Consider the following 26,857-nt stretch of genomic DNA (forward strand, 5'->3'; position numbering starts at 1 on the left):
AATATGACGTCTACAGTGCATGATGGGATTCGTAGTCTTCCCGCAGCTGCACTTTAAGATGCCGCAGGCCACGCGTCCCGCAGGAAAGCCCTGACTCTTAACTTCGATTAGATTTCTTCATTAACACAGCCCGGGGGTTTTAACCCTTTTCTTCGGGTCCAAAATCCGGCACTTGTAATCTCAATTATGCGCATGACGCTCAAACTCATCCTTTACCGTTTCCTAGCTCATTCCGCCCTAACCTGCATCCCCGCGCCCTTTAACCGTCGCTTGGAAGTCTCGAGAGAACACTCCTCTCCCCGTCCCAGTCACGCCTTACGCACGGCCGTCCCCGCGCAGACTGACACGCCCCTGGGCCAATTGGATAGCCACCCATCCGGGCCGCTGCGGGGGCGCGCTCGTCTGAGCCTCCGTGACCCTTGACCCCGGGTTTCCGTACTCCTTTGGTACTTAAGTACGCAGCGGGAGCCGCGGTCGCTGTCGCCCCCGGAGTGCAGGAGGCGGGATTTGGCCGCTTGCCTCAGGGAGGAAGGGAGCGAGCGAGCGACAGGCCGGAGCAGGACCGTCTGGCTCCCGGGAGAGGCTCTCGCCGGACTTCCCGCCCCCCCACCCCCTCCCCGCCGCCCATGAGACCGGCCCCTCGCGAGCAGCGCTGTAGTTAGGCGGGCCGCGCCGCTTTCTCTGCTCCTCCCGGGACAAGCCCGCGCTCCGCCGGGGAGGGGGCAGCCCTTGCAGGCGCCTTCCTCGTCACCGCCGCCGCAGCGCCGGGAGCGGGAGCGGGCCGGGCCGCGAGCCCCGGAGCTAGAGGAGGGCAGGAGGAGGAGTCTCGGCTTCGGCGGGCCGCCCAGACAGAGGCCGTCAACATGGCGAGCGCCTCGTACCACATCTCCAATCTGCTGGAGAAGATGACATCCAGCGACAAGGACTTCAGGTGAGGCCTCGAGATCCGCGCGGGGCCCCACCCCTGCAGGGCCGCCGCCGCCCTCCCTGCTCCGGCTCTGCCGGGCCCTGCCCCTTCCCGCCGCGAGGCCCTGCCCGGGCGCACCCCGAAGCCGCGATTGATCCACCAGGACCCGGGCGGGGGGGGCGGGGCGGGGGGAGGTCGGGCCGCCCGCCCGCTCGGGGCAGTCACTGGAGGTCCGGCCTCTCCCGAGGTCCTATGCCTCCCATTGGGGGGGCGCAGCCGCTGCTGGCCGCCCCCCCCCCCCGGGAAGGGCGCGGGGAACTGCTGGATTCATTGGAGGGTTGGGGGCGCTGGAAACTTGCCCGAGAAGCAGCGTGCGTGTGTGGGGGGGGTCTTTTTTTTTCCCGCCTGCATCCTTGCCCTCTTTCTTGGTTAAATTAGATTTGGGGGGGAACGGCTTTTGATCCTTAATTGCTCCGAAGCTTCCTCCAAATCCCGGCCCGGCGTCACTCTTGAGTCCGAGGCCCAGGGAGAAGGGGGGCGGTGCGGAGATCTGGGACCCGCAGGAAGGACTTGGAGCTCGATCCCATTGACCCTGTGCGTGTTTATTTTGCAAGGGCCTGTTTGTATGTGCTCCCCCATTAGAATGTGAGCTCCTTGAAAGCAGGGATCGTGCTTTAAATTTTTTTTTTTTAACGTTTTGCTATTTGTATCCCTACCCCAAGCTGAATTCTCTAGCAGTAGTAAATGCCTTATAAATGCTCGTGGCCTGAGTCGACCCCGTTAAAGTAAAGGCCACAGACTTTCTCTCCATCTACTCCTCCTTAGAACGATGTTTGGAGAGTTATTTCTGGCTTATCTTGACACCTTGCTATACATTATAGCAATCGTCCTTCTTTTACTCTTAGTAATACATTCTAGTATAAAATCAAGTCGAGGCGCATTTATTTATTGAATACACACTATGTGCTAAAGAAAGAAAAAGTTAATGTTTTTAAGAATCTTTTTGGTACTTAAGTTTATGGTTTGAAGCTTTTTGGAATGAGACTTGTATGTCTGCATAGCCTGTGTTCAGTCAGTGTTGTGAAGAAGCTCATGTTCTTTGTGTATTATTTCTTCTCTCCCGCCACCCCCTTTTTAAATATACGAGTCCAGCTAGACACAGAAGCAGTGTTTTTATTTCATGAAACAGGAAGGTCCTGAGAAAAAAAATTTTGTGATTCCGATTTAATTAAGTTGTTATACTTATGATCTTCAATAACCCAGTATATTGAAACTCTGGTTCTGGGACTTTTTGACCAGATAGACTTCTGGGTTTTTTTTTTAAGTAATTTTGCTCTACCAGGACTCTTTATATGCAAGATTCAGCATTTAACTAATCCTGAGGGTTATTCACTCTTGGATTAATTATTTGTTTTCTAAAAACCTTATTTACTTAGTAATAATTATAGGTCAAAATAAAAATTGTTAGGCTTAAAACCAAAAAATTATTCACATTCTTTGAATTTTTTCTTGGTTCCCAACTTGTCACTGAAGTATTTCAAGTTCTAAACTTTTGCATATTGAGCAAAATGCATGGTGCGATTTTTAAATTTACTTTATGTCCTAGCTTGTTCATTAAAATACTCAAAGTGCAAAAAGTGGTGGTATTGAGTTTCAGATTTTAATATTTCTTGTGGTGGTGGTAGTAGGGAGATCTACCTTTAATCATGAAGCGTATGGTAAAACACTGTGGAACATTCTAAGTGTGTTTTATAGGTATCATTCTAAATGTTTGATGTATTTTCATCTAATTATCCAGTTATCTGACAAACTTTCATCTAAAATATTTTAAATAGAATATGTAATGTCTATAGTTTTAGTATTAATGAGAGTAGTAGAATTGTATGGAACTGAAGAGGCCATCGCATTCAATCTTACCCCCTCAATTTACCAGTAATGAAACTGAGGCCCTGGGGAGGTTAGGCGATTTGCTCAGGGTCACAAAGGGGTGAGCATCAGAAGCAGAATTTGAACCCAGGTTCAGAACTCTGAGTCAAGTTCTCACTCTAAGAGAGCCCATGTTCTTTCAATCACTCCATCATTCCAAATGAGTTTATTGAATTTGATGTTCCTTTTCAGCTCAAAATTTCTGTGAATTTTCATTCTAAATTCAGGTTAGACTATAGACATCAAGAGTATATTGGAGCTAGCTCTAACTGGCATAATCTGATTGTTAAATTTTCAGTGTAAGCATTTATACCTCAGAAATTGGCAAGTTACACATATCAAGGCTTTAGTTTATTGGGGGGTTTTTTGGTTTCTTTTTTGATTGTCTAGTTTTTAAAAAGTGATGGAGAAAATGGTAATAATACAGATTAATGAAATGTGTCCTGTACTTTTACAGCTGGTTATTGGACATCTACCAGCGTACCCTTGACTGTAGTAGACAAACAGTGAACAACAAATACTGCAAATTGTGTAGCACATTATTGTAAATAGGAAAAAAAATGTAAAACAATTAAATGTAGTTTAAAGTAGTTTTTAAAACAGTATTTTTTAAAGAAAAATCTGACATCATGAAAATTCAGTTCTGGTTGTTATTTCTTTTTTTTAGCCAAGTAGTTTAATTTGATGTTACTTACATTTTTTATTTTTTAAAAATGAAGTTTGGTCTGTTTTTTCCTTTATTTTATCATATTTCCTAATTAAATCTACATGGTTTTGAAGTCCTTAAAAGTGGTTTAAGATAGACTTTATATAGATATATGTCTATACAGAGAGAGATACTTGTTGAACAGGTTTGTTTGTAGTTTTTGCCTAGCATCATAATCTTGCATATAGTAGTGCTGAGTAACTTTCTAAATGAATGAGGCAATGAATATGTTGTATGTAAATTGGCCATTATTTTTCTTATCCCCTTTGTAAAATCAGAATAATAATACTTAGCCCACCAATTCCACAAGGTTGTTTCAGGAAAGAGTTTTTTAAAACTTTTAATTATTTTGTCCCCACCAAACTAGTCGTTCAAATAAGAAATATAAGGAAACCTGGTTCTTTGGGAATAACTTTAAAGCAGAGATCAGTAGCCTGGGTCTTGGCACCTAGTAAAGGAAGCAGTTTTCATCGAGGCACCTAGTATTTTACTACAGAAATGTCCTTGGTTCTTGTGGTTTTTGCGTATTTATTTATTTACTTTTTATCATCACTTAACTGAAAAAGAAACCTTAGTCCACTAGAGAACACCACTGGATGAAGACAGTTGAGGACACCTGTTTGGTGTCTTCTTGGATTTCTCAGCCTTCATACTTTTTTTTTTTTAAAGGCAATGGGGGTTAAGTGACTTGCCCAGAGTCACACAGCTAGTAAGTGTCAAGTGTTTGGTCTGAGGCTGAATTTGAACTTAGGTCCTCCTGACTTCAGGGCCAGCGTGCTATGCACTGCGCCACCTAGCTGCCCCTCAGCCTTCATACTTGCTACAGATTGGACATAGGCTAAGGATGCAAGGGGGAGAAGAAAAGACTTTTTCGAGGGTTACAGTGGGGAACAGGTAAGCTGGAGCTGCTTATTCATGTGTGGTCCAAGAAGTGCATTAGCCAGTGTTTTTGCTCCTTAAGATTTTTTTCAAGAGGATAGCTAGATACTTTTCTGTAGCTTCTTGGTGACTCGATCTGGAATTAAGGTTAGAATCTATTGCTTTATGGCAACACTGGACTTCCCCTCTCCCCATCTATTTTATTTATATTTTTCAGCAAAAAATTTAACTGACTTTAACACTTTTGTACTGGGTTTATGATCCAGAACAAATATGTTAATGCAAACTACCCAAATAAAAGAGCATTGGACTGGGTCCTACAATAATCATTCATACTTGGTGTTTACATATGACTATGGGTATTCTAAGAATATAGTACTTATAAGTACGATTTCATTGTTATTTCATAAATTAAGAAATAGTTGGAAAGTTGTCCAAATTAGTGAACCTTTGTTTGACACCTCTTCTCTTCATCCCGTTACAATTCTTCAGTTTAACAAATATTGAAGTGGCTACTGTCTTTAATGCACTGGAAATACCAAGATGAGAAGAAACAGCTCCTACTCTTATGGAGTTTACAATCTAGTAGGAAATGTAAGACAAGCATTCTTATTTTTTTCTCCCCCTCATATTTCTCTTATATTCCATGCTGGTTCCATAATATTTGGTGCGTAATAGGTGCTGAATAAATACCTGTGCAGCATCAAACCAGCGTAATACCATCTTTTCACTAAGCTGACAGTCATTGTGTTCTGTAGCATAGTTGGACGCTGGGAGTCAGTGAAGTAGTTTCTTCGGTCTTCTGCTAGACTAAGTGCTCTGTACAGGAAGAAGGCTAAGCAGAAATAGGGACAGTGCTCACAAAGGACTGTAATTTTTCTCAGTAAGGTTAAAGCAAAATTTATTTTTTTAATTTTTTTTTATTTTTGGTTAGGCAGTGGGGTTAAGTGACTTGCCCAGAGTCACACAGCTAATATTATGTGTCTGAGGCTGGATTTGAACTCAGGTCCTCCTGAATCCAGAGTCGGTGCTCTATCCACTGCGCTATCTAGCTACTCCTGCAAAATTTATTTTGAATAAACCACCTTATGGATAATCTGTGTGTGAATGAAGGTTTGTTTATTTATTTTTTGATTGAGGCAGTGGAGGAAGTTGTGTGGTAATGTTCAGATAGCCAAACTGAAATTTTAGTTTAGTGAAAAAATTCTAAACTTGAATATGTGTGTAGTATTTTAAGAAACACATTGGTTTTTAGGCCCTTGCCTCTTCCCTCCCAAGGTAGTTATTTTGACAATGTGGATCTTTTAGTTTAAATGAAGGAACTTAAATTTCAGATGATTCCCCAACATTTTCTTGCTTATGCAAGGCTCTGTCCTAGGTGCTGAGGGGAATAGAGAACAACATAGGAGGTGCGAACCTTGCTTTAAATCAATCTATCTATTATGTGTTTATTAATCACTGTGTGCTAGACTCTGGTAAGATAAAAAAAGACAAAGTCTCTGCCCTCAAGGACTTTTTTTTTTTGGATCAAAGATGCTTCTAATCTAGTTTGGGGAAATAAAACATCTGGAAAGTTAAATAGTAAGGTAATGTAAATTAAGTACCAAATAAGTAGTAAGGAAAAATAAATTCTCCGTGAGTTGATTTGAGGGAAAGATATTCTGGTCTAGGGAAGTCAGAGAAGGTATCTGGTGGGAACAAATGAGATTTAACTCAGGGCTGAAGAGAGATAGTTTTGTAAAGGAGGAAAGAATTCCAGGTAGGAGAGATATAAGTAAATAAATTTAGGATTGGGAAACAACTTTCGGGAATAATAAATGGGAATGTCCGACATAAGCATAGAACTTTCTAGCATGTAGACATTCTACAGAGAGGGAAACTGAAACATTGAAGAAACTGACTTATTTGTCCAAGATCAGACATCAACCTAGGTTGTATGGTTCCCAGTCCATTGTAATTTAATATTAGGTTTTTGTAGAGCAGCTATTCTTAACTTTTTTTTTTTAAATAATGGACCCCTTTATCAGTTTGGTGAAGCCTAATAGACAGACACTCTCCCTCCCCCCCTCAGAGTAATGTTTTAAAATATCTAAATCACACAGAGTCACAAAGGAAACCAGTCATATTGAAAGAGTTAAAACATTTTTTAAAAAATCCCAATTTTCTGTGCCCTTTGTTAAGAATACCTGATGTGAAAGAATGGTAGTAGATGAGACACAGGAGAAAGAAAAGTAGGTTACAGCCATATTGTGGGCTTTAAATTCCATGCTGGAGTTTTAGACTTTATTCTGTAGACAGTAGGGGACCACTGAATTTTTTTTTTAACCCTAACAGTTGTGTGATGAAAGCTGTTTGAGAAAGATTAATTTAGGGACAGTGTGCAGGATGGATTGTAGTAGGGTAGAGAATAGTGTTGGAGAGACCATTTGAGTCTACTTTAGTGCAAGCCAATATTTCTGCATATATTTTAAATTTGTGCATAGATGGCCATGCTTTGGCGCGTATAATCATGTTAAATAAGCAACAGAGTAAAAGATGTTGCATGTAAGTTTTGACAGCTTGCCAAAATAATATTTAAAGTTGATCCAGCACATCTTTTATTTCCCAAATTGTTACTATATTTTGTGGTGATTTTGCATAAATGGTAAGCAGTTAATATAAATGTAATTTGTATTTTCATAATTAGTTTTTTCCCCCTTTTTTGTTCAATGGATCTGTAACCAGCCTAAATTTGGGGAAATTTTCTTTGATATATATATTTAGTCACGATCCTTTTTCTGTCTTTCTAATAGCTTGGATTTTTCTTGAGAGGTTAAGATTGCTTTTCCCATTTGCTTCTGTCTTACTAGTCTTCGTCTTAGTTCACCCTGTAAAGATTTCTCCTTTTTCCTGGTGTAGTGTCTTTTTTGAAAAACTCCTTTGGGGTTTGGTGGCAGAAAGCCGCTCCCATCTTCCAAAGATATTTCATCATGCTATCCCCCTCCCCTCACCTTTTTAAACCTCTTCCCTCCCCAAGGGTCCTTAGATAGGCTATTTTAAAGGTCTCCTTTTTGTCTACCTTCAATTCCTGATTTTTCCAAGGTGCTGAAAGTCTCCAAAACATCAAACAGGAGGAACTCCTAGTGTCTGTGGATTCTCTCGTTGGTCAGGAGGATGTGAATGGTTTTTGGATGCACAGTATTCTTAGGTACAGGAGTAGGAAGGTAGATGCTAGGGTTAAGGGAGTGGGAGACTGGACAGTTTAGAGAACCACATGTTCAGTTGGTATCCTGGTTTAGTGACTACAGTTACAAGATATGTGCAATGCCAACTCATCTCCAGTAAGGCCTTACCTTTCCCTGGAAAGCTGGTATGTGGGGAAGAAGAGATTGGCTATGTAGTACCTTTTGACCTGGCTACTTTCTAGGCACCCTAAAATGATCAGTGTTTTCTTGAGTAAGTCACTTATCCTTTCTAGGCCTTGGTTTACTTATCTGTAAAATGAGGGGATTGGACTAGATATTCTCTCAGTTCCCTTTTAGCTTTAATTCATATGACTAAAGCAATTTAATATTTAAAGTCAGCCTAAGGTAATAAATAATTTCATTGGCAAAGGAAGCCCCACTGTACAGCTCCTCTTCCCTTCTCCCAAAGTCAACAGCAACAAACTCTTTCCAGCTTGCTTTTGATGCTCCCTTTCCTTTCAAAGGAATTACAGCTCTTTCATTCCAAGATTGTTGCAAAATTTTCCAGATAGGGCTAATACTTTGGTGTAAATGAATTTGTTAAAATCAAATACTTCATGTCAGGGACATGTGACTGAAAGATCCTTCCCCTTATACCAGGAAAAAAAATTCATCTTTTACTGGCCAATTTTATGATGATGAGCCTGTCCAAATTTTACTGGACTAGTCCTTAGAAGACTGATACAGCATTTCTTTGCTAGACTTGTACTCGGAGTCTTTTCTGTCCTGGTGTAAGCTCTGCTAGAGATTGAAATCTACTTGTTTAGTCTTAACCTATGGAGATTTACATGCTATGAGACACTGGAGTCAGAGTTTAATGAGGGTTAAAATCTGAATAACAAAGTTCATTTATATTCTGTTTAGGTAATTAAGTGTATGACACTTGTGGAGAAGGGCTGGTTAGGTTGGGCAGAGATTGTATTGAGTAACAAATTAATGGAAACCAGAAGCAGAAATATTTGACTAAGTATCTCAATCTAGTTGGTTATAGTATAGCAGGTGAAAGAAGAAATGACTGAGGGAACAAAGGTTTGAGCTTCTGAGCGTAATCACTTTATTAAGCAGTGCGGGCCAGTTGCATAATAAATTGGGACCAGACCACTACAGCTTGGTTTGGACCCCAAATACAGGGTAAGACAGACTTTTGCACATTATAAACAATCAAATAAAGCCAATTAGTTAAAAAGAAACAATATAACATTAGATAATCTGGATGAAAAGATTAGGGAGGGAGGGAGAGAGTGAACAGGTGCAGTTCCCTGGAATCAGAAAAAGAGAGATCTTCTCCACATGTATGTAAACAATCAAAAGAACATGGAAACAATAACTGATTAATCAGTACGAGGCCACTTTTCAGATAAGACATATGGGTTGCTTGAGACTTGTAATTGTGAGAGAACTCCTTGTGTCAGTCTTTGGGTCTGACTTTCTGGTCAGTATAACGTAGCTCCTCCGTTAAGGGTCTCTGAGCAGCAGGAAGAGGCGGTCCAGTTTCCTAGCCATATAGGGCTAGGTACAAACGATGTAATAAAGTTTTCTCCCAATTCTCACAGTTGAATAAAGTTTTCTCCCAACACAAAAATTGGGCTTAAACCCAAAATTGAATAGAAAGGAGCTGAGCTAGCTCTAAAATTGAGTCACAAGATGGAGTCAGTGGGGTTCACTCAATTCCCACCACCACTTGCTGCTCCAGTCCCCTCAGTAGTTATAGGCCAGGCCTGACTCAGGCTTGTCCACTGGTTGCAATGAAGTGGACATTTGGTAGACAGCTGAACAGTTAACAAAAGGGATTTTATTTAGCCATAGTCCAAAAAGGGATATTTAGGGAGGATGCAGTATTGATTCATTTGGGCACAGTTTTCTAGCCTCTGTTGGTCATGTTGATGCTACCACCAGAATTTTAAATGTAGGTAGCTTGAGGAAGGTGCACCCAACTCTTTATGGCCTGTTTTCTGTCCATAGAGCACTAAGAAGGTGCCCTCAGTGGTTTGAGCCTTAGCTCCCTGGACCATTGAAATCCTGAGGATTGTTTCAGTATGTTTTTAAGGAAAAGCTATAGTCCAGCCTGAATGGTGCTAGCTGTTGCTTATACAGCGGTTACTGAGTTGGAGGAGACCTTAGATGTCATCTATTTCAGGGGGTACCTGAAAAAAAAAGAATCCTGTTCAACATAACCAACAAATGGTCATCCAGCTTTTGCTTGAAAACCTTTACTGAGGAAGCCTTGTATTGCTTTAAGACTCTTCTGTATAACTAAATGGAAAGCCCTTTATTTAAGCTTTTTGTTAATAAAGGCCTAAATAAATTAAAGAGTAACTAAGAAGGGACAAAGATGTATATTGAAATGAAAAATTGCAATGACTTTAGGAAATTTCTCTTAGGTAAGATATTAGTTATTATATAATACATATTATATAATTGGTGATTACCTATATTTGAATAGCAGATATCAAATGAGGTAATAACTACTTCACAAACCTCAAAGCTATAACTGCTAACTTACTTTTATTTACTAAAATATTCATTCTATGAACACTACTTAATTGCTTTGAAGATTGAGGGATAATAAATCAATAGCTCTTTATTAAGCATATATTATATGCCAGGTACATTGCTGGGTTCTGGAAATACAAACCCAGAAATGGAAAAAGTACTTGTACTCAAGGGGTATACATTCTACTGAGGGAATATAGAATGCTTACAGATTATTATCCCTCAATCTTCAAAGCAATTAAGTAGTGTTCATAGAATGAATATTTTAGTAAATAAAAGTAAGTTAGCAGTTATAGCTTTGAGGTTTGTGAAGCAGTTATTACCTCATTTGATATTTGCTATTCAAATATAGGTAATCACCAATTATATAATATGTATTATATAATAACTAATATCTTACCTAAGAGAAATTTCCTAAAGTCATTGCAATTTTTCATTTCAATATACATCTTTGTCCCTTCTTAGTTACTCTTTAATTTATTTAGGCCTTTATTGAGGTGGGGGCTAACAATATTGGGAATCGTGAAGAGCTTCTTAAAGGAAATAGCACTTGGTCTAAGTCTTGAAGATAATGCTAGAGGTTCCAAGAGGCCAAGGAAGAATCCAGGCTTGGGAGACAGTTTCTGCAGAGTCCACAGAGGTGAGTAATAGAATGCTATCTGATTGAAGAATTTATACATTTAGATTCCTGGGGAGATCTTTTATGAACAGCAGGAAGAAGGGGAGTGGTATTTGTTAATGGCTTTAAATTCAGGCTGAGAGCTTTCTTTGGAAACTTTGTGACCTCACTTATACTAGAGTGTGGGAAAATTTTAGTGCAGTTTTAAGTTAGCTTAAAACTTTTTGGGACACCTTGTAAAAGGTTGTACCAAAAGTACATCAACAAATTGGCCCTATTTTCCCCAAGGGAAAATGTTATAAATAGTTGTGTATACATGGTTAACCCATAATTCCTCCCACCTCCTTCTTTTTAAGCCATACTTAAAAGACCCATAGTTTCATCATAAACCTCTTTCCCTCCTCCTCCCATGCCTTGGTAAATAGTTGCAGGAGTTATTGTAGTAAAAAAAAAAATAATAGGGTGATGACCTTCTGTAGTAGGACTGAAGTAGATTGGACCTGTTAGGTAGCTGAAATTCATGTGTGTATTACACACGTATGCAATAGAAGATGGGAAAACAGGACTTAGGCAATATTAGTGTTTATACAGGACAGGAAAACAACAATTCAGAAATATTTTCCCTTGAATATTGGTACTTGAGGGAAGTGCAATAATTAGAGGGGATATACCTTCCTATTTTTTTCAAATTATTTTAACAAATTAGTCACCTGATAACTATAGCCACACTTTCCTGCTTGTTATTTTCTTAGGCATTATGCTACATTTTTGGCTCCATGTCTTTGTACTGGCTCTCTCCTGTGCCTAGAATGCTCTCCTGTTAACCTCCAACTTTCAGAATCTCTTGGCTTCTTTTAAGCCCCAGTTCAGACACTACCTCTTGCAGGAACCCTTTCCTCCCCCTGCTTGATAGTGCCTGCACCTATCAAAAGCTGTCTTTTACCTGCCCTGCATTATCTATATACTAATTTATTTATATGTTCTATCTTTTATTAAAATATAAACTCTTTGAGGGCAGGGACTTTTAAAAAAAAGTCATTTCTGTAAGTGCTTAGCAGAGTACCCTGTTCATAGCAAGATCTTAGCAAATGCTCGTTGTTTGATTTGACAAATGAGACTTGTGGTGATTTATGACTTTCTTTTTCCTTCATAGGCATATTGCTAGCACTACTATGCTTAGGGCTTATCAACCATGATTAGGATTGTGTTTCGCCTCACAGATTAAGTGCAGGGAGGGAGAAGGTTTCCTGAGGTAATTGGATGAATGTTAGAAGAGACAGATGAGGAGGTTGAAAAGAACTAGTGTATACTTTTGAGAATAGCTGAAATAGAATTGATTTTTTTTTTGAGGGAAAGAAGAAGAAATGAGGATTTTGAGGTTTGTGCATATAACGTATTGAGGAGGGAAAAACTTACAAGGTAATAGAAGAAACATCATATCTGTATCCCTGTTTCAAGAGTACCTTTGTTCAACTTGCATTTCTTCTTCTAGGGTAGCTTTTGGGCTGGTGGTATAACTTTTTTTCCCCTTTTTAAAAAAATTTTTGTTAATTTATTTTGATTTATCAACAATAATTTCCATATGCTTTTGAGTTGAAAATTTTTCTTCCCCCACCCTCCCCAAGATGGCGCACAATCTGATATAGGCTTTACACTTATATTCCCATTAAACATATTTTCACATTAGTGAAGTTGGTAAGTAAAAATTAAAACCAATAGGAGGAACCATCAGAAAGATGAAACAAAACTCAACAGAAGGTAAAAATAAGTGATAGCGATTTGACTTCCATAGTTCTTTCTTTAGATGTGGATGGCATTTTCCATCCGAAGCCTCTGGAGGTGTCTTAGATCCTTGTAATGCTGAGGAGGGTTCAGTTTAACAATATTAGTCATCGCATAATGTGGCTGTTATTGTGTACAAAGTCCTCTTGGTCCTGCTCACTTCACTCAGCATCAGACCATATAAGTCTTTCCAGGTTTTTCTGAAGTCAGCCTGTTCATCATTTCTTATAGCACAACAGTATTCCATTCCATTCATATACCACAGCTTGCTCAGCCATTCCCCAATTGATGGGCATCCCCTCAATTTCCAATTCCTTGCCACCGCAAAAAGAGCTGCTATGAATATTTTTGTACATATGGGTCCTTTTCCCATTTGTTTGATCTCTTTGGGATATAGCCCTAGAAGTGCTATTGCTGGACCAAAGGGTATGCACATTTTTGTAGCCCTTTGGGCATAGTTCCAAATTGTTCTCCAAAATGGTTGGATCATTTCATGGTGGTATAACTTTCTTAAAAGAAGTTAATGGTTCAGAGTATATCACTGGTTTGTTATTGGAAAAAGGTTCCTAAGCCTTCTGACAACAAGAACATTAAAATAACTTTTAAAAATATTTTTTCCAATTACATGTAAAAACACTTTTTAACATTCATTTTTTAAAAATTTGAGTTCTCTCTCTCCCTTCCCTCCTTGAGAAGGTAAGCAATTTGATATAGATTATACATGTGTAGTCATGCAAAACGTATTTCCTTATTAGCCATTTTGAGAAAGAAAATAGACCAAAAAAAGGTATATTTGAACTGCATTCAAACTCCATCAGTTCTTTTTCTGGAGGGTGGAAAACATTTTTCATCATGAATGAAAAATTTTGAATTGCCTTGTATCATTGTATTTCTGAGAATAGCTTAGTTATTCAGTTGATCAATGTACAGTACTGCTGTTATTATGTACAGTGTTCTTCTGGTTCTGCTCACTTCACTTTGTATGAGTTCATTTAAGTCTTCCTAGATTTTTCTGAAATGGTTTTGCTTGTCATTTCTTTTTTTTTTTTTAAAGGTTTGTTTTCTTTTGTTTTGGTGAGGCAATTGGGGTTAAGTGACTTGCCCAGAGTGACACAGCTAAGTGAGTGTTATGTGTTTGAAGCTGAATTTGAACTCAGGTCTTTCTGACTTCAGGGCCAGTGCTCTATCCACTGTGCCACCTAGCTGCCCCCTGCTTTTCATTTCTTACAGCTCAGTGATATTCTGTCATGATTATATATCACAACTTGTTCAGCCATTCCCCAATTGATGGGCATACAAGGACATTTTTAATGGCCATAGCAGTGACCTGTGGATCGTGTAATCTGTATGTAGATTGTTTTAAGAGTTAGCATCTTGGACTTTTCTTGTGCTTGCTATATTATGTTTGGACTTTATAATTCAATTAAAAATATCTAAATACTGAATTCAAACCAAAATTTGTGGATACTTTCCAGTACAACTTCTTCAGATTCATCCGCTCTATTATATTTCTCCTCTTCCCAACTTCCATGTTATTGTTGAGTAGCACTATCTTTCTAGTTACCCAGTCTCACGGCCTTACTGTTACACCTTACTCTCACTACACGTAACCAGTATGTTATCAAATTTTGTAGTTTCTATATTTACAACATCTCTTGAGTGTGTTTGCTCTTCACTCACACACCTGTCACTCTGGTGTTGGATTTTAGCCACCTCTTTCCTCTGAATAGGGAAATTAAAATCTCCTGAATCACCCAGTCAAAATATGTCAATATGTTGGTAAATATAATAAACTGATTTTTAAAAAAGCCTGCAGCTTTAAAAAAAAATTGAAATGCAGTGGTTATAGGTAATAATTTTGAAAATCTCAGGTTTTAAATTTGTTTTACATTTCTTGTAAACGAAATAATGTTTGTGATGGATGAATACATAACCAGTGTGAAGAGGAAATCCACTCAAGCAGTTGACGCAAGCAAAGACTAGGAACATTTAAGTAGCAGTATTACAGAATCGGAAAATAAAAGCCCAGATCTAAGAAATACCATCCACTGTTTGCATGATTGGGATTCACAAGTACTGTTATTCATGAAGAGGACAGATCATTATTTGCTTTGTCCATATGATTGCTTTAGCTGCAGTTCACACGAATTCTAACTTTGAAATGACATCTTAAAAATGTGTGTTCAGAATATTTAGCAATATGAGTATTTATCCAGAGAAAACTAAGTGCCTTCATACATATTTTTTTTTCCAGAAATCCTACCTGTAACAAAAAGATTGTTTTCATTGTGTGAGTTACTTAAAGAATTGCTCAGTAGAAAAAGCCTCATTTAGTAGGAGAAACTGTGGTCCTACCTGTAACTGGCTATTTATTGATAGCGTAGAAACGATGCTTATAAAGGCATACGCAAAGCAGCTTTGGTTCCATTTGCAGATGATATGGTGGGGCTCATATCTATAGACTTGTGATCAGTTGAGAAACTAAAATCTTTGGGAAAAAATACTCATTTGATTATATGTGTACAATATGTTGAAACTAATGTTAGGAAAACTGTTACTTTGCAATATATTACATCAAGAGAAAGTTAATGTAGGAAATTCTATTAGACTTCTGCAACAGCTCAATTGACAGTAGGACAAAATGTAGATTTTCAAGCACTAGCTAAAAATGTGGACCCCCTCATGCAATTTGCGTGCTTCACAAATCATACTTATGGAGAAATATGAATGAGAAAGTAGGCAGTTTTTTTCAGGCTCTTGAAGTAATCAACTTTGTTTTTTAAAAGGAAGTCTCTTGGCAAAAACTGTATGATCTGGAGGCAAATTAAAACGCAGTGAAATTATTGCAACCCTTAGACTTGCTTGTGTCAAAACATCCTGAAGGCAATTTGAGCTAAAAGAAGCAATTGCCAATTTTCTTAAGGTTAAAATGAATTTGTTTCATCTTAGATAACGACATAAATTTACTCCTGAAAATATAGTATTTGGTTCATATTTTTTAAACTACATACTTAAAATTAAGATCCTCAGGTTTTATGGTTTGATCCAGAAGGATATAAAACAACATTTTAGCTATGGATAATTTACAAAATAATATTTGTATATGTTCCTATTTTTAAAAAGCTGCCCTCCAAATGAAAAACCTGCTTATCTATCACTTAATTGCAGCAGTTTACATTTTATTTTAAAAGACCTTGATGTTTCTAAATGTTAATGAATAAGGAACATATATGCCATGAACAAATAAATATAACGTGTTTGAATCTTTCTCCATGTAAACAGGAATGGTTAAAACAGACTTGTCGCCATAATGTGAAATAAATATTTGAACCTGAAAATATTATGTTTTGTCTTGAGTGTGAATAAGGACTTGGTTATTAGATAAACCAATATAAATTTGACTGTCATTTGTAACATCTTGCAAGAAAGGGTTGTTTTATAATTTGTTTTATTTTTTGCTTTAGAATGACAAAACATTGATCTCTGGTTGAAAAATTATTATGAGTAGCAGTCAATAATACCATGTTTTGAGAAATTTTGATATAAAAATAAGCTCATCTATCATTAGTAGTAATAGTGTTACGGTTGTTTTATAAAGTTACATGAAAAGTATAAAGATTTATTATTAAATGTTAAAATAGGTTTATTTTATGTTTAAGACTTGTATGTGTCTTTGAGGCTCTTGACCACAGCACATGTAATTAAATGGAAGCCTTTGTAGGTTTTGGCAGTAACTTGGAAGGGCGAGATCCACTTCACTTAATTAGTGGAGATTTGCCTTTTTAAAAAAAGTAGATGTCTTCTGCCATGGCTTGATTGTGTGATGTTAACACATGAAACATTTTACTGATCTGTTCAGAAATGACAATAATATGCTTATTTAAAAACTGTCTTTTTTTAAACAAAATAAAAATTACAGAGGCTTTTTTGGTTAGATTAAATTATTGTGTTATATCTGTGTTGTTATAACAGTTGGATTTATTTTTTAATAGGTTTATGGCAACAAATGATTTGATGACAGAACTACAAAAAGATTCTATCAAGTTGGATGATGACAGTGAAAGAAAAGTAGTGAAAATGATTTTGAAATTACTGGAAGATAAAAATGGAGAGGTACAAAACTTAGCCGTCAAATGGTAAGTTTATTCATTTTCTCTCCGTTTTCCCCCATAAACAGGTGTTGTGTAATTACTGACAAGTAATTTATCACACAGAAGCTATTCCAATATTTTATTTGTTAAACAAGTTTCTTACTAAGGATACCTGACAATGAACTAATAATTTTTTATTTTGATTCTATGTATGTGGTAACTTGGTTCATCAGTTTTCAATTGAACATATATTTGATGTTTCTTAAAATAATAATTGGAAGGTAGGAAGACAACTCCTAGAAGTATCTAAAAGGGGTCTGTTAACTTGAAAAAGTCAGTGAACGGCAGGTTAGACCTAAGTTTTAGTTAGAGTTCTTTTATTTATTAACTGTGTAACCTCAGGCAAATGGCCTGAATTTTTTTTTGGCCAGTGATATCATTTCTGAGAAGATTGAACCTATGGGGAGCTTTTTTTGGAGGCCGGAGAGGAGGAAGGGAGAGAGAGAATTTAATACATGTTATTATTAATTGTGTAATAAATTTAAAGCATAGTTTATTCAAATGACTACATTACTCTTTGATGGTTTTGTTTTTGAAATACTGTCAGACTAGCTTACCTGAGTTGGTACAATTTGAGAGGTAGGGCATTTTATAGTAAGACACATACACAATATTTTGTGGAGAGAGTGTCAAGCATAACGTGAAGTAACATGAACTTTTTGAATTAAATTTTTTCATTTGAAATTGTTTAGTGAATCCAATTTTGGGGCTCCTGTTATCACCAATTTCTTGTATTCATTTTTCGGGACTCCTCAACTGTTTTGCCTAATTAAAAATAACCTTTTCTTTTCCTATTTTTCTTTCCTGATTTCTGGAGCTGGCATATTTCCAAATATATTCTTTTTTAGTATTCCATAGAAGATAGAAGAATGTGAAGTGTAGGGAAAAAGAGAGAGTGCATGCTTTGTTATGCAAAAGTTTTCTCACTATTGAACCTGTTGGATGTGCTTGGCAGAATGTCAGACTGCAGTCCTGGGCTGAACACTTAAATAGTTCTGTTGTCTGTGATGTTTGAAAATTCATTTTCAGCATTGCATATTTGTTTTGTGGTCTGGATAAGTCCAGAACTAGTGGTGCTGTCATTCCTGATGTTTCTGTTTTCGATTGGCTTACTACACAATTCTATCTTTTACGTTACTATTTTCATTTTATTTCTTTATTTTTAGAGAAATATACTTCCCTTCCTGGAGGCATAAATGGCAACTTGGTCTTCCCTGTTTGTCTTTACCTTATTAAAAATTTTGCTGTTCTGATACTGTAAATAGTTTTCATCAATCTTTTATTGCATGGTTTTTAGAAATCATTTTGGAAGAATCAAGCCTAGTTAGGAATAACATAAATACACTTTTCTTAAACATTTTATTCAAGAACATTTTTACAGCTCATATTTAAAATTTTTGTAATCTTTTAAAGGGTTGAACAGAAGCATTTTGACCACACAGGCCTGTTTCCTTAACTGTAAAATGAGTAAACAAATTCTTCTGATATTCTTTAATTCTAAATTAAATATTTTATTGCTTCTATTTCGGCTGAAGATTAGGCTTTTATTGAAAAAGATCCGACATTCTGGGGATGCATGCTTAACTTTTTACAAAAGGTCTACATGACTAAAAAAGTTGGGAGTTGACTAAACTTCACAAGCTTGTGGTCACTGTTGGTACAAGAAACTGTATTGTGATCACTGCTGTTCAGGAGTTATGAAGACATTGGCATCTTTTACAGGAACACTTACTCTTTAGATCCAGGTTCATGGTAAATTATGGAGAATTGAATTTTTTGAAGAGAATTTGAAACTTAGAATTTTAAAAAATTAATGTTAAAAATTGGTTTTTTACATGTAATTGGGGGAAATAGATTAAATGAAAAATAAAAACAAAAAGAAAGGAGGCCTTATGAAATGAATTTCTATGCATCCAGTACAAAATGATGATGTTATATATCCCCATGGTGTTAATGTTACAGAGGTAGTAGAATAAGTTAAATCTGTCTTCTTACATCTTTATTGATTTTAGTATTCATTTCAGTTAACTAAGCTTTGTAAGCAGTTCTGTTCAAGAAAAGAATGACACTGTTCTTAAGCAGTATCATCTTTTAAGTTAATTTTTAAATCAGAGATTGGTTTTCATGTTTATTAACGTGTAACATCAGAGTAATTAAATTTGCTTTTGTTTTAAATAGCTTTGAATTATCAATGTGATCTGTTCAATAGCTTTTCTTTGAGATTTTAGGTTATTTAATGCTATATAGAATCTAATCATTAAGATGATGACCAACAAGTTATAAGCATTGATTTTATTACAAATAACATGGATAATCATTATATTAAAATTTCTTGAAAGTTCATTAGTATTTGGGAAATATAAAACTTAAATATAAATATAAAATATAAAATTAATAGTGCTAGGAGGACCTTGAATGATCTATGCCTTTTAGTGTAACTGTCACCAGATCTTTTCAGATGTGAATCTTTTGTCTTTTTACAAACTTCCAAAGAAGAATCTACAGTCATTAATACTTTTCAGTGTGTGTGTGTGCTACATTATAGACTTACCTAGACTGTAAAGATCTCACTGTGGACTCAAGGGATTTGAGTTGAGTGAGACCCCAGAGACCCTTTGGTCTCTGGAAGGCATTCCTAATACAACATAACCAGTATAAGTGATCTTCGGTTGTTGATTTGTCATAGATTTCCCCAGCCCACTCCCTTTTACTCTTAGAATTAATCAGCTTTTTTTGGCTGCCAGTAATTGCATTGTTAACACATTGAACTGGCAACTAAGGACCCCACACCACACACACACACACACACACACACACACACACACACACACACACTTTTTAAAAAACGTGAGCTGTTTAACAATGCCCCTGTATTTATTAGTAGCTTTTTTTGGGGTGGGGGTAACAAAGTGTAGGGGTTCACATTCATTTCTACAAACCTTCATCTTTTGGTCCATTCTTTGCTTCTTTTGCAGTTTTTGGATTTTGTCTGCTATGCAGTATATTAGCTGTCCCTCTCAGATTTGTGTCTTCTTCAAAATTGATCAGTATGCCATCTATACCTTTTTTCTTATTAAAAATGTTGAATATTAAATGGCCATGGACAGAGGCCAATGATACTTTTAACTATGCTATCATCTAGCCCACAACTATCCATGAGGGTATCCTGAGAAATTTTACTTAGCTGAAATCCAAGTATAATCTTTGGGTCTCATAACACTGTTAAAATAGACTTTTCTGACTATCCAGGTCTTGGTGATTTTCTGCCTTTAAAAAATTTATGTGGTGTCATAGATTATATTTAGTAGTTTAGTATTCAGGTTTTTTTCTTGTTTTATATATGTAATGTCATTCTCTCTTTGAAATCAAGGGGGCTGTTAGTCTGATACTTATTTTATATACCCCATAGTGTCTAGCACTATGAGAGTATATGTTAGATAATTACTGAAGTCAGTTGTATTAGCTTTTGTAAAACCCAAAGTTCTGAGCATCGCAGGAATTAAAACAGATATTTCGTAAGTGTATTGATAATCCTTAGACCAATGAGAACACTGTTAGGTGGTTGGTGATGGGGGGGATGGGAAGTTAAAAGTTTGGTGTGTTATGGCAAAACCATGTTAGCATCTTTTTTAGTAAAACAAAATCTTTGGTGTAGTCTGTCAGTTTTTCTCCCCCTGCTTTTTTTTTTCCCTCTGAGAAGGCATCTTGAATTTTATAACTGATTCACTAGGGAAAAGTAAGATTTGCTTTAAAAAGTTAACTTTGCTAGAACACATTCCATTGTTAAAGTTATACCTGTAGGCTCTTACAAAGTAAGTTTTTGTTAGACCTTTCAATTATCATGCACTGATATTTTCTTTAAAAATGGATTGCTACAGGTAGCACAACATATTTAAAATATGCGATTATATGGGAATTAACATGAAATACAGCAATCCATCAATGTATGGTCCAGTAACATGATTTTCAAAGTCAGTATTGTAATGAAAATGTGGATGTATATGCTCACGTACACACGTGTGTATATTACGTATTAAATATTTTGGTCTGGACATATGATTTCATCTGTATAGGAACCTTTCAAGTGAAAAACTTCTCTACCAATACATCTTTTCTGCGATTTATTCTTAGAGTTATCTGGAGCACTGATAGATTAAGTGACTTGCCCAGTCACAAAGCCAGTGTGTGTCAGAGCTAAGACCTGAACCAGGTCTTCTTGACTTTGAGGTCAACTCTATATTCCCTATACCACCCTGCCTCTTTTTATCAATATTATTTTTTTTATTTTTTATTTTATTTTACAATATTGCTGTTAGATTTACTTATTACATGTAAGTAAAATTTTATTCTTAGGAAAGGAAAAAGTCACAAATATGTTGATATTTGAACATTACATATTTAAAGTTCTATATATTTCATGATTTTTTTTCTAGTTTGGTTTACTAGTAGTTTTTTTTTAATCTTTTCTCCCCTCCCAACATTACAGTCTTGGCCCTTTGGTGAGTAAAGTGAAAGAATACCAAGTGGAGACAATTGTAGATACTCTGTGTACTAATATGCTCTCTGATAAGGAACAGCTACGAGATATATCGAGCATTGGCCTTAAAACAGTAATTGGAGAACTTCCTCCTGCTTCCAGTGGTAAGAAAAATAGTCTCTTTTCTTTTCTGATTGCTTTTATTTGTAGTTGTTCTCTTTGAGTATTCCTTTGAATAAATAAAATGTTGAAATTTGTTTAGCAATTTTTAGTGTTTGTTTAACCATCATAGGATTTCTTGGTGATTTTTACTTTTGCAGATATAAACAATTTTTACTGAATATGGTCTTTAAATACTAGTTTAATAGGATTTGTGATCTTGATTTTGCGTTTGGCCAGGATTTAATTTTTAGTAAGACTAAACTTAAGCTGACTTCAATATTAATGGAAGAAAAATTTAATAAACATAAGTATTATTTAGCTTTCTGTTACCAGTGTTAATTGTATAAGGGGAGACTTCTGCCTTGATTGGAACTAATAGTTTATTAGTAGTAGAACATTAAACTGCTTTTGTGGAGCTTAGAAATGTTAGATTTTAAAAATTTATAGACCTGAGAAAAACAAGCATTGTTTCATTTATTAATAGCTATAATTAAAATAGAGCCTTTGCTGAAAAATCTGGCCTTGGAATTAAGGACTAAGCAATTGTACTTAATGGATCTAGTCAATTTCTAGTCTTTTGAAGAACATTAGGTAGCATTGCAACTTTTGGAACCTTAGTGATATTGATAGCTCTTATTTGCAAAAATCAATATGGTAAAAGTTACTGTCTCAGCTTATTGAACCTATTCCATTGAGAAATTTGGATTAAGGACATTATTTTGAGGAGATAAAAGCATCCTGTTGATAGCCAGAAATTATTGTTTTATATTATGTTAGATATATTTTTTCTCCTAGCTTTCCCTCCCCTTGAAACTTTTTGTGGGTTCTTAGTTCTGTGTAGACTTTTCTATAAAAAATAACCAATTTGGCTAGTCAGGTGTCATCTATTGGTAATTCTTTCTGTTTGTTTATTGTAAAGAATTGCCTGCTTTTCAGTTATAGTGACACCTTAAGTAAGTAATCTGCTGGGAATTAGTCTTTTTGTAATAAAGTCAGTAATGCTAAGCCAATTTAAAAAAAATCTTTTAAAATCATGTGACACTTTGTTGACAGTGGATCATTTCTGTTTTCTTTTAAAGAGCAAGATGGAATGAATGAAAAGGCATTTATTAAGTGCTTACTGTGTGCCAAATGTATAGGATGCAAATATGAAAATGAGATAGGTCCTGTTTGTAAGGAGTTTACATTGTAATATGGAGAAACAACACACGTAGACATGTAGGGGATCAGTAGCTAAATGGTCCCGAAATCACTGGGATGATGGAGGGAACACTGGGGAGTCCATTGACCTATCATTTTCAGAGGCAATGCTAGTGTTGATTTCATCAGGGTCAGATTAGGTATGCACAGTTTCATTGTGTTCAGAGATGAGAGGCAGATCTTTTCCTGGGTGTAGTCTCTGAAAGATTCTAAAATTCCTTGGACTTTATTAGGGGTAGAAGTTACACCAGCAGTTTGATAAAATTGCTTTTTATATCACTTTGAGCTTCAAGTCCAGGAACTTTGGGGAGGACTAAGGAGTCAAGTAGAAGATAATTCTGTTTGCTGCCTTTGGTTAATGTTACTGCAAATCTGTAGGATGGTTCTGAATCTCTCTCCCTCTTCCCTTTTATGATATATGGAAACATACTTCTCTGTTTACCATGCTACTCCTACCCAGGATGTTATTGGCATCTCTGTCATTGATAAAAAGTTTTACTGTAATTGTTCGTTGATCATTTTTCCTTCTTGGAATAAATAGTTCACTCAGTTCCTTAGAGTAAGCCACTCAGTTGTAATACTGTCTTTATTGGTTATAATAAAGTATTTTAAGTAATTGTAAATAACTGTAAGTAACTGAGACCTGGGTTGAATTTAACATTTATGCATTTTCATTTTAATATGGCTACTGTTTTTCTTGTCTTTACAAGGCTCTGCGTTAGCAGCTAATGTTTGTAAAAAGATCACAGGACGTCTTACAAGTGCTATAGCGAAGCAGGAAGATGTCTCTGTTCAGTTAGAAGCCTTGGATATTATGGCTGATATGTTGAGCAGGTAATTATGGCTCCTCATGTGTATAGTATATAATGCCATGTACCTTTAACCATATTTCATATTTTTACTACCTATTATTCTTTAAAATTTTTTGGATTACGAGAATAAATTGTTCATAGAAAACTTCACACAGTATTTCTTTGGACTAAATCTTAAGTTCATCATAAAACTCTTTTCTTGACTACAGTGGTTATCTTGTATGAAGCATACTTGTGTTTCATTTGATGATGATTAGTTTTGCATGGATATGCTTTTTTCTCCTAAGCCTCCACCATTTCTAACTTTAGAGAAGACCAAAGACAAAAGAATAGGCCTCTTAGGGAAGAATGTCTAGGAGATCTTATTAACAAATAGAACTTAATCATTGAGAGAATGTCACCCTGGAAGGAGGTCTCTGCGGGAGTGCCAAAGACCTTTGTCCTTGGGCCTATTTTTTTCAGTACTGTCTTTAGTCAGTGACTTGGACAAAGATACAGATAGTGTTCTTGTCAGCTGTGTAAATGTCCCAAAGTTAGGAAGAATAGGATCATAAGGATGAAATGTGTGCTTATATCTAGTAAGATGAAATATAACAGATAAATACATTTGTAGATTTGGATTAAAATAGCAGCTGTGCAGTGAAGGAAGTATGGTCAGAAAACAGTTTGTGCACAGACTTAGGCAATTTTAGCCAACTCTTCAAGTTTATGGCAGCCAAAACAGCTAAAACTTTTTTTTAAAGTTATATGAATAGAGGGCTGCTGACCTTACTGAGCCACACATCTATTTCTGTCCAGTTCTGGGTGCCACAGTTTAGAAGGACCTTGACAAGATGCAGAGTGACAGTAGTGGTAAGGAGAATAGCAACCATATGAGGAGCAATTCAGTTCAACAAAGTGCTAATTTGGTACAGGGCACTGAGAGCACAAAGATGAAATAAGAAGTTGTGCCCCCAAGAAGCCTTTATAGTCTAATAAGAGAGATGTGACAAATATAAAAATAACTGAAAAAAAATACAGATATCTAGACAGAAGAGGTCTAACCAAAGTGTTATGAAAAAATGAGGGAATGAACACCTTTATTTGTGAGGGTAAAGAAGGAAGTCAAGAAGGCAGGCAGAGATCATTCTGTTTAATAGATATTGATTAAGCTCCTAATTATGAGGAAGTTGCTCGATGCTAGAAGAGGTAAAAATGAAAAAGAGTCTATTCCAGGTATTGGGAATGAGGTGAGCAAAGGTATGAGAAAAAAGTTTAATTTGACTTGACCTTTGAGTATGTGAAGGAAAGTAGTGTGACTAGGTAATATAGGTTGAAACCAGATTTGTAAAGGAGAGGGTGACATTGAATGCCAGAATAAAGACAGTGGGGAACCAATTGAAGGTTTCTTGAATAGAAGATTAGCTTGATAAGAGTAGTGTATTTGAAATAACACATAGGTAACATTGTTAGGAATTGATTTGGAGCGGGGATTTAGCCAGAGGGCAGGGTCAGCTAGATTTAATTACGATAGGTCAGGGGACAGGGAATGAGAATTTGAACTAAAGAATTTGAAGTTTGAATGGAAAAGAGAGAATGGATGTGGAATACTTAATATTTGGTAGTTGATTATTTGGTGAAGGTAAAAGAGAAAGGGCAGTCAATGATGCCATGATGTTGAGCTTAGTTGACAGGGCTGTGTGGATGGGTAATTAGAAGGGAAGGTGCTAAGTTCAGTTTGGATATGTTGAATTGGAGGTGCTTATGGTGTATCCAGGCAGTTGAGACTGGACCCCTGAGGAGAGGTTGAGAATGGGGATAAAGATTAGGGAATTAACCACAGAGGTTTTGTTATAATCTAATGTTTCCTCTAGCTGAATATTAGACATTCATGTATATAGTTTGCATGTTGATGATGATCAAAGCTGTGAGAGTAGATAAGACCACCAAGAGAGGGGAGAGAGCTGAGGGCAGCACCAAAGAGAATGTTCTTTGGCATCCTCATATGCCTTAGACTTGAAGCAGAGAGGTAGGAAGAAAGAAACATGAGAAGACAATTGAAAGAACTGGAGGTTTTTAGTCTGGAAAAGAGGAAGTAGGGTAGGGATTGGGTAGGAAGACAAACAAATGTTCCTTTCAGATATTGGAAAGGACGTCATGAAGAAAACTGGTTCAACTTGGCTGTGGAGGAGTATCCTAGGTTTAAACTGAAAGAAACTTTAGTGGTTATCTTCTCTAGTTCCATTTTATACCTGGAGAAACAGACCTTGATAAATTGACTGATCCAACTTCATACAGATTGTGATGAAAGAGAACTGAAGGTCTGATTCTGAAACCCACCGCTTTTTCACAGCACCATGCTGCTTCACAGAAATAAGCGCGGAACTTAGAAAGGCAGCTTTTACTTCACCAAAAGGAAAAGCTTTCTAATAATTAGAATTGTTAAGAAGGGAAATGTGCAGATTTGGGAGGTAATGCAATTCTGTCATAGTCTTCATGGGTGGTTTGGAGTATAACAAAATCTCCTTAGGGTAAAGAGAGTGTTAGGTTAGAGGCTTCTACCACCTTTTACGCTTTTAATTATAAAGGTGCTCCATTCTCCAGTTTATATCTAATAGTGGAATAGAATGAGACACAGTCAGTGATTTCCTTCCTCTATAACTGGTTCTTTCTTCTTTGTATTTATGGTGACAAGTTGGCAACTTGTTTTAAAGGTCTGATTCGGTTGGGGTGAAAGTGAAGAAGTCAGACATTCTTCACTGATTCATAAGCAGTTGATTGTTATGAATTCATTTGTTGTCTTCTTGTTTTGTTTTAAGGCAAGGAGGACTTCTTGTTAATTTCCATCCTTCAATTTTGACATGTCTGCTCCCCCAGTTGACCAGCCCCAGGCTTGCAGTGAGGAAAAGAACTATCATTGCTCTTGGCCACCTGGTTATGAGCTGTGGAAATATAGTTTTTGTTGATCTCATTGAGCATCTGTTATCAGAGCTATCAAAAAATGATTCCATGTCAACAACAAGGACCTACATACAGTGTATTGCCGCTATTAGTAGACAAGCAGGTCATAGAATAGGTAAGGAATTTGATGTTGAGATTTTGTATGTTTTTAAATGTTTTCACATGCTTATGAATAAATTAAATTTTCTTTGTTAGGTGAATACCTCGAGAAGATAATTCCCTTGGTAGTAAAATTTTGTAATGTAGATGACGATGAATTAAGAGAATATTGCATTCAAGCCTTTGAATCGTTTGTGAGAAGGTAAGTGTTTTGGATATACTCGTTTTTATCATTTTTTAGTATTAAATTAAATAATACATTATTACTTAAGATTAGAATGATCTTATGTGGAACTTACCTGTAAATGGAGAGATAGATAATGATGAAAGTATAATTCAATAATCAGCTTCAGAGCCAGGTCCTTTGCAGTTAACTACTTGATTAGTGTTCTGGCCAGCACAGTGATTGTACACAATCTCTTTCTCTAGAAAGATCAAGCAAGTTACTATTGGGCACTGTTAACACTAGTCTACAAGGAA

The 26,857-nt window shown here is 36.6% G+C and overlaps 1 protein-coding gene across 1 annotated transcript in view; it reads left to right on the top strand.

The window, feature by feature from the left end:
* The first annotated feature begins 406 nt into the window (after positions 1 to 406).
* Positions 407 to 26,857, top strand: part of CAND1 (cullin associated and neddylation dissociated 1) — a 44,742-nt gene continuing 18,291 nt past the window's right edge. The window contains exons 1-6 of the mRNA XM_020990211.2: positions 407 to 931; positions 16,529 to 16,672; positions 21,174 to 21,328; positions 23,237 to 23,360; positions 26,137 to 26,393; positions 26,474 to 26,579. Of these exons, the coding sequence (XP_020845870.1) occupies positions 864 to 931; positions 16,529 to 16,672; positions 21,174 to 21,328; positions 23,237 to 23,360; positions 26,137 to 26,393; positions 26,474 to 26,579 (854 nt within the window). The 5' untranslated portion in view covers positions 407 to 863. The remainder of the gene's footprint in view (positions 932 to 16,528; positions 16,673 to 21,173; positions 21,329 to 23,236; positions 23,361 to 26,136; positions 26,394 to 26,473; positions 26,580 to 26,857) is intronic.

The sequence above is a fragment of the Phascolarctos cinereus genome, unplaced genomic scaffold (genome assembly GCF_003287225.1).
Source record: "Phascolarctos cinereus isolate Bilbo 61053 unplaced genomic scaffold, phaCin_HiC Scaffold_1;HRSCAF=81, whole genome shotgun sequence".
NCBI lineage: Eukaryota > Metazoa > Chordata > Mammalia > Diprotodontia > Phascolarctidae > Phascolarctos > Phascolarctos cinereus.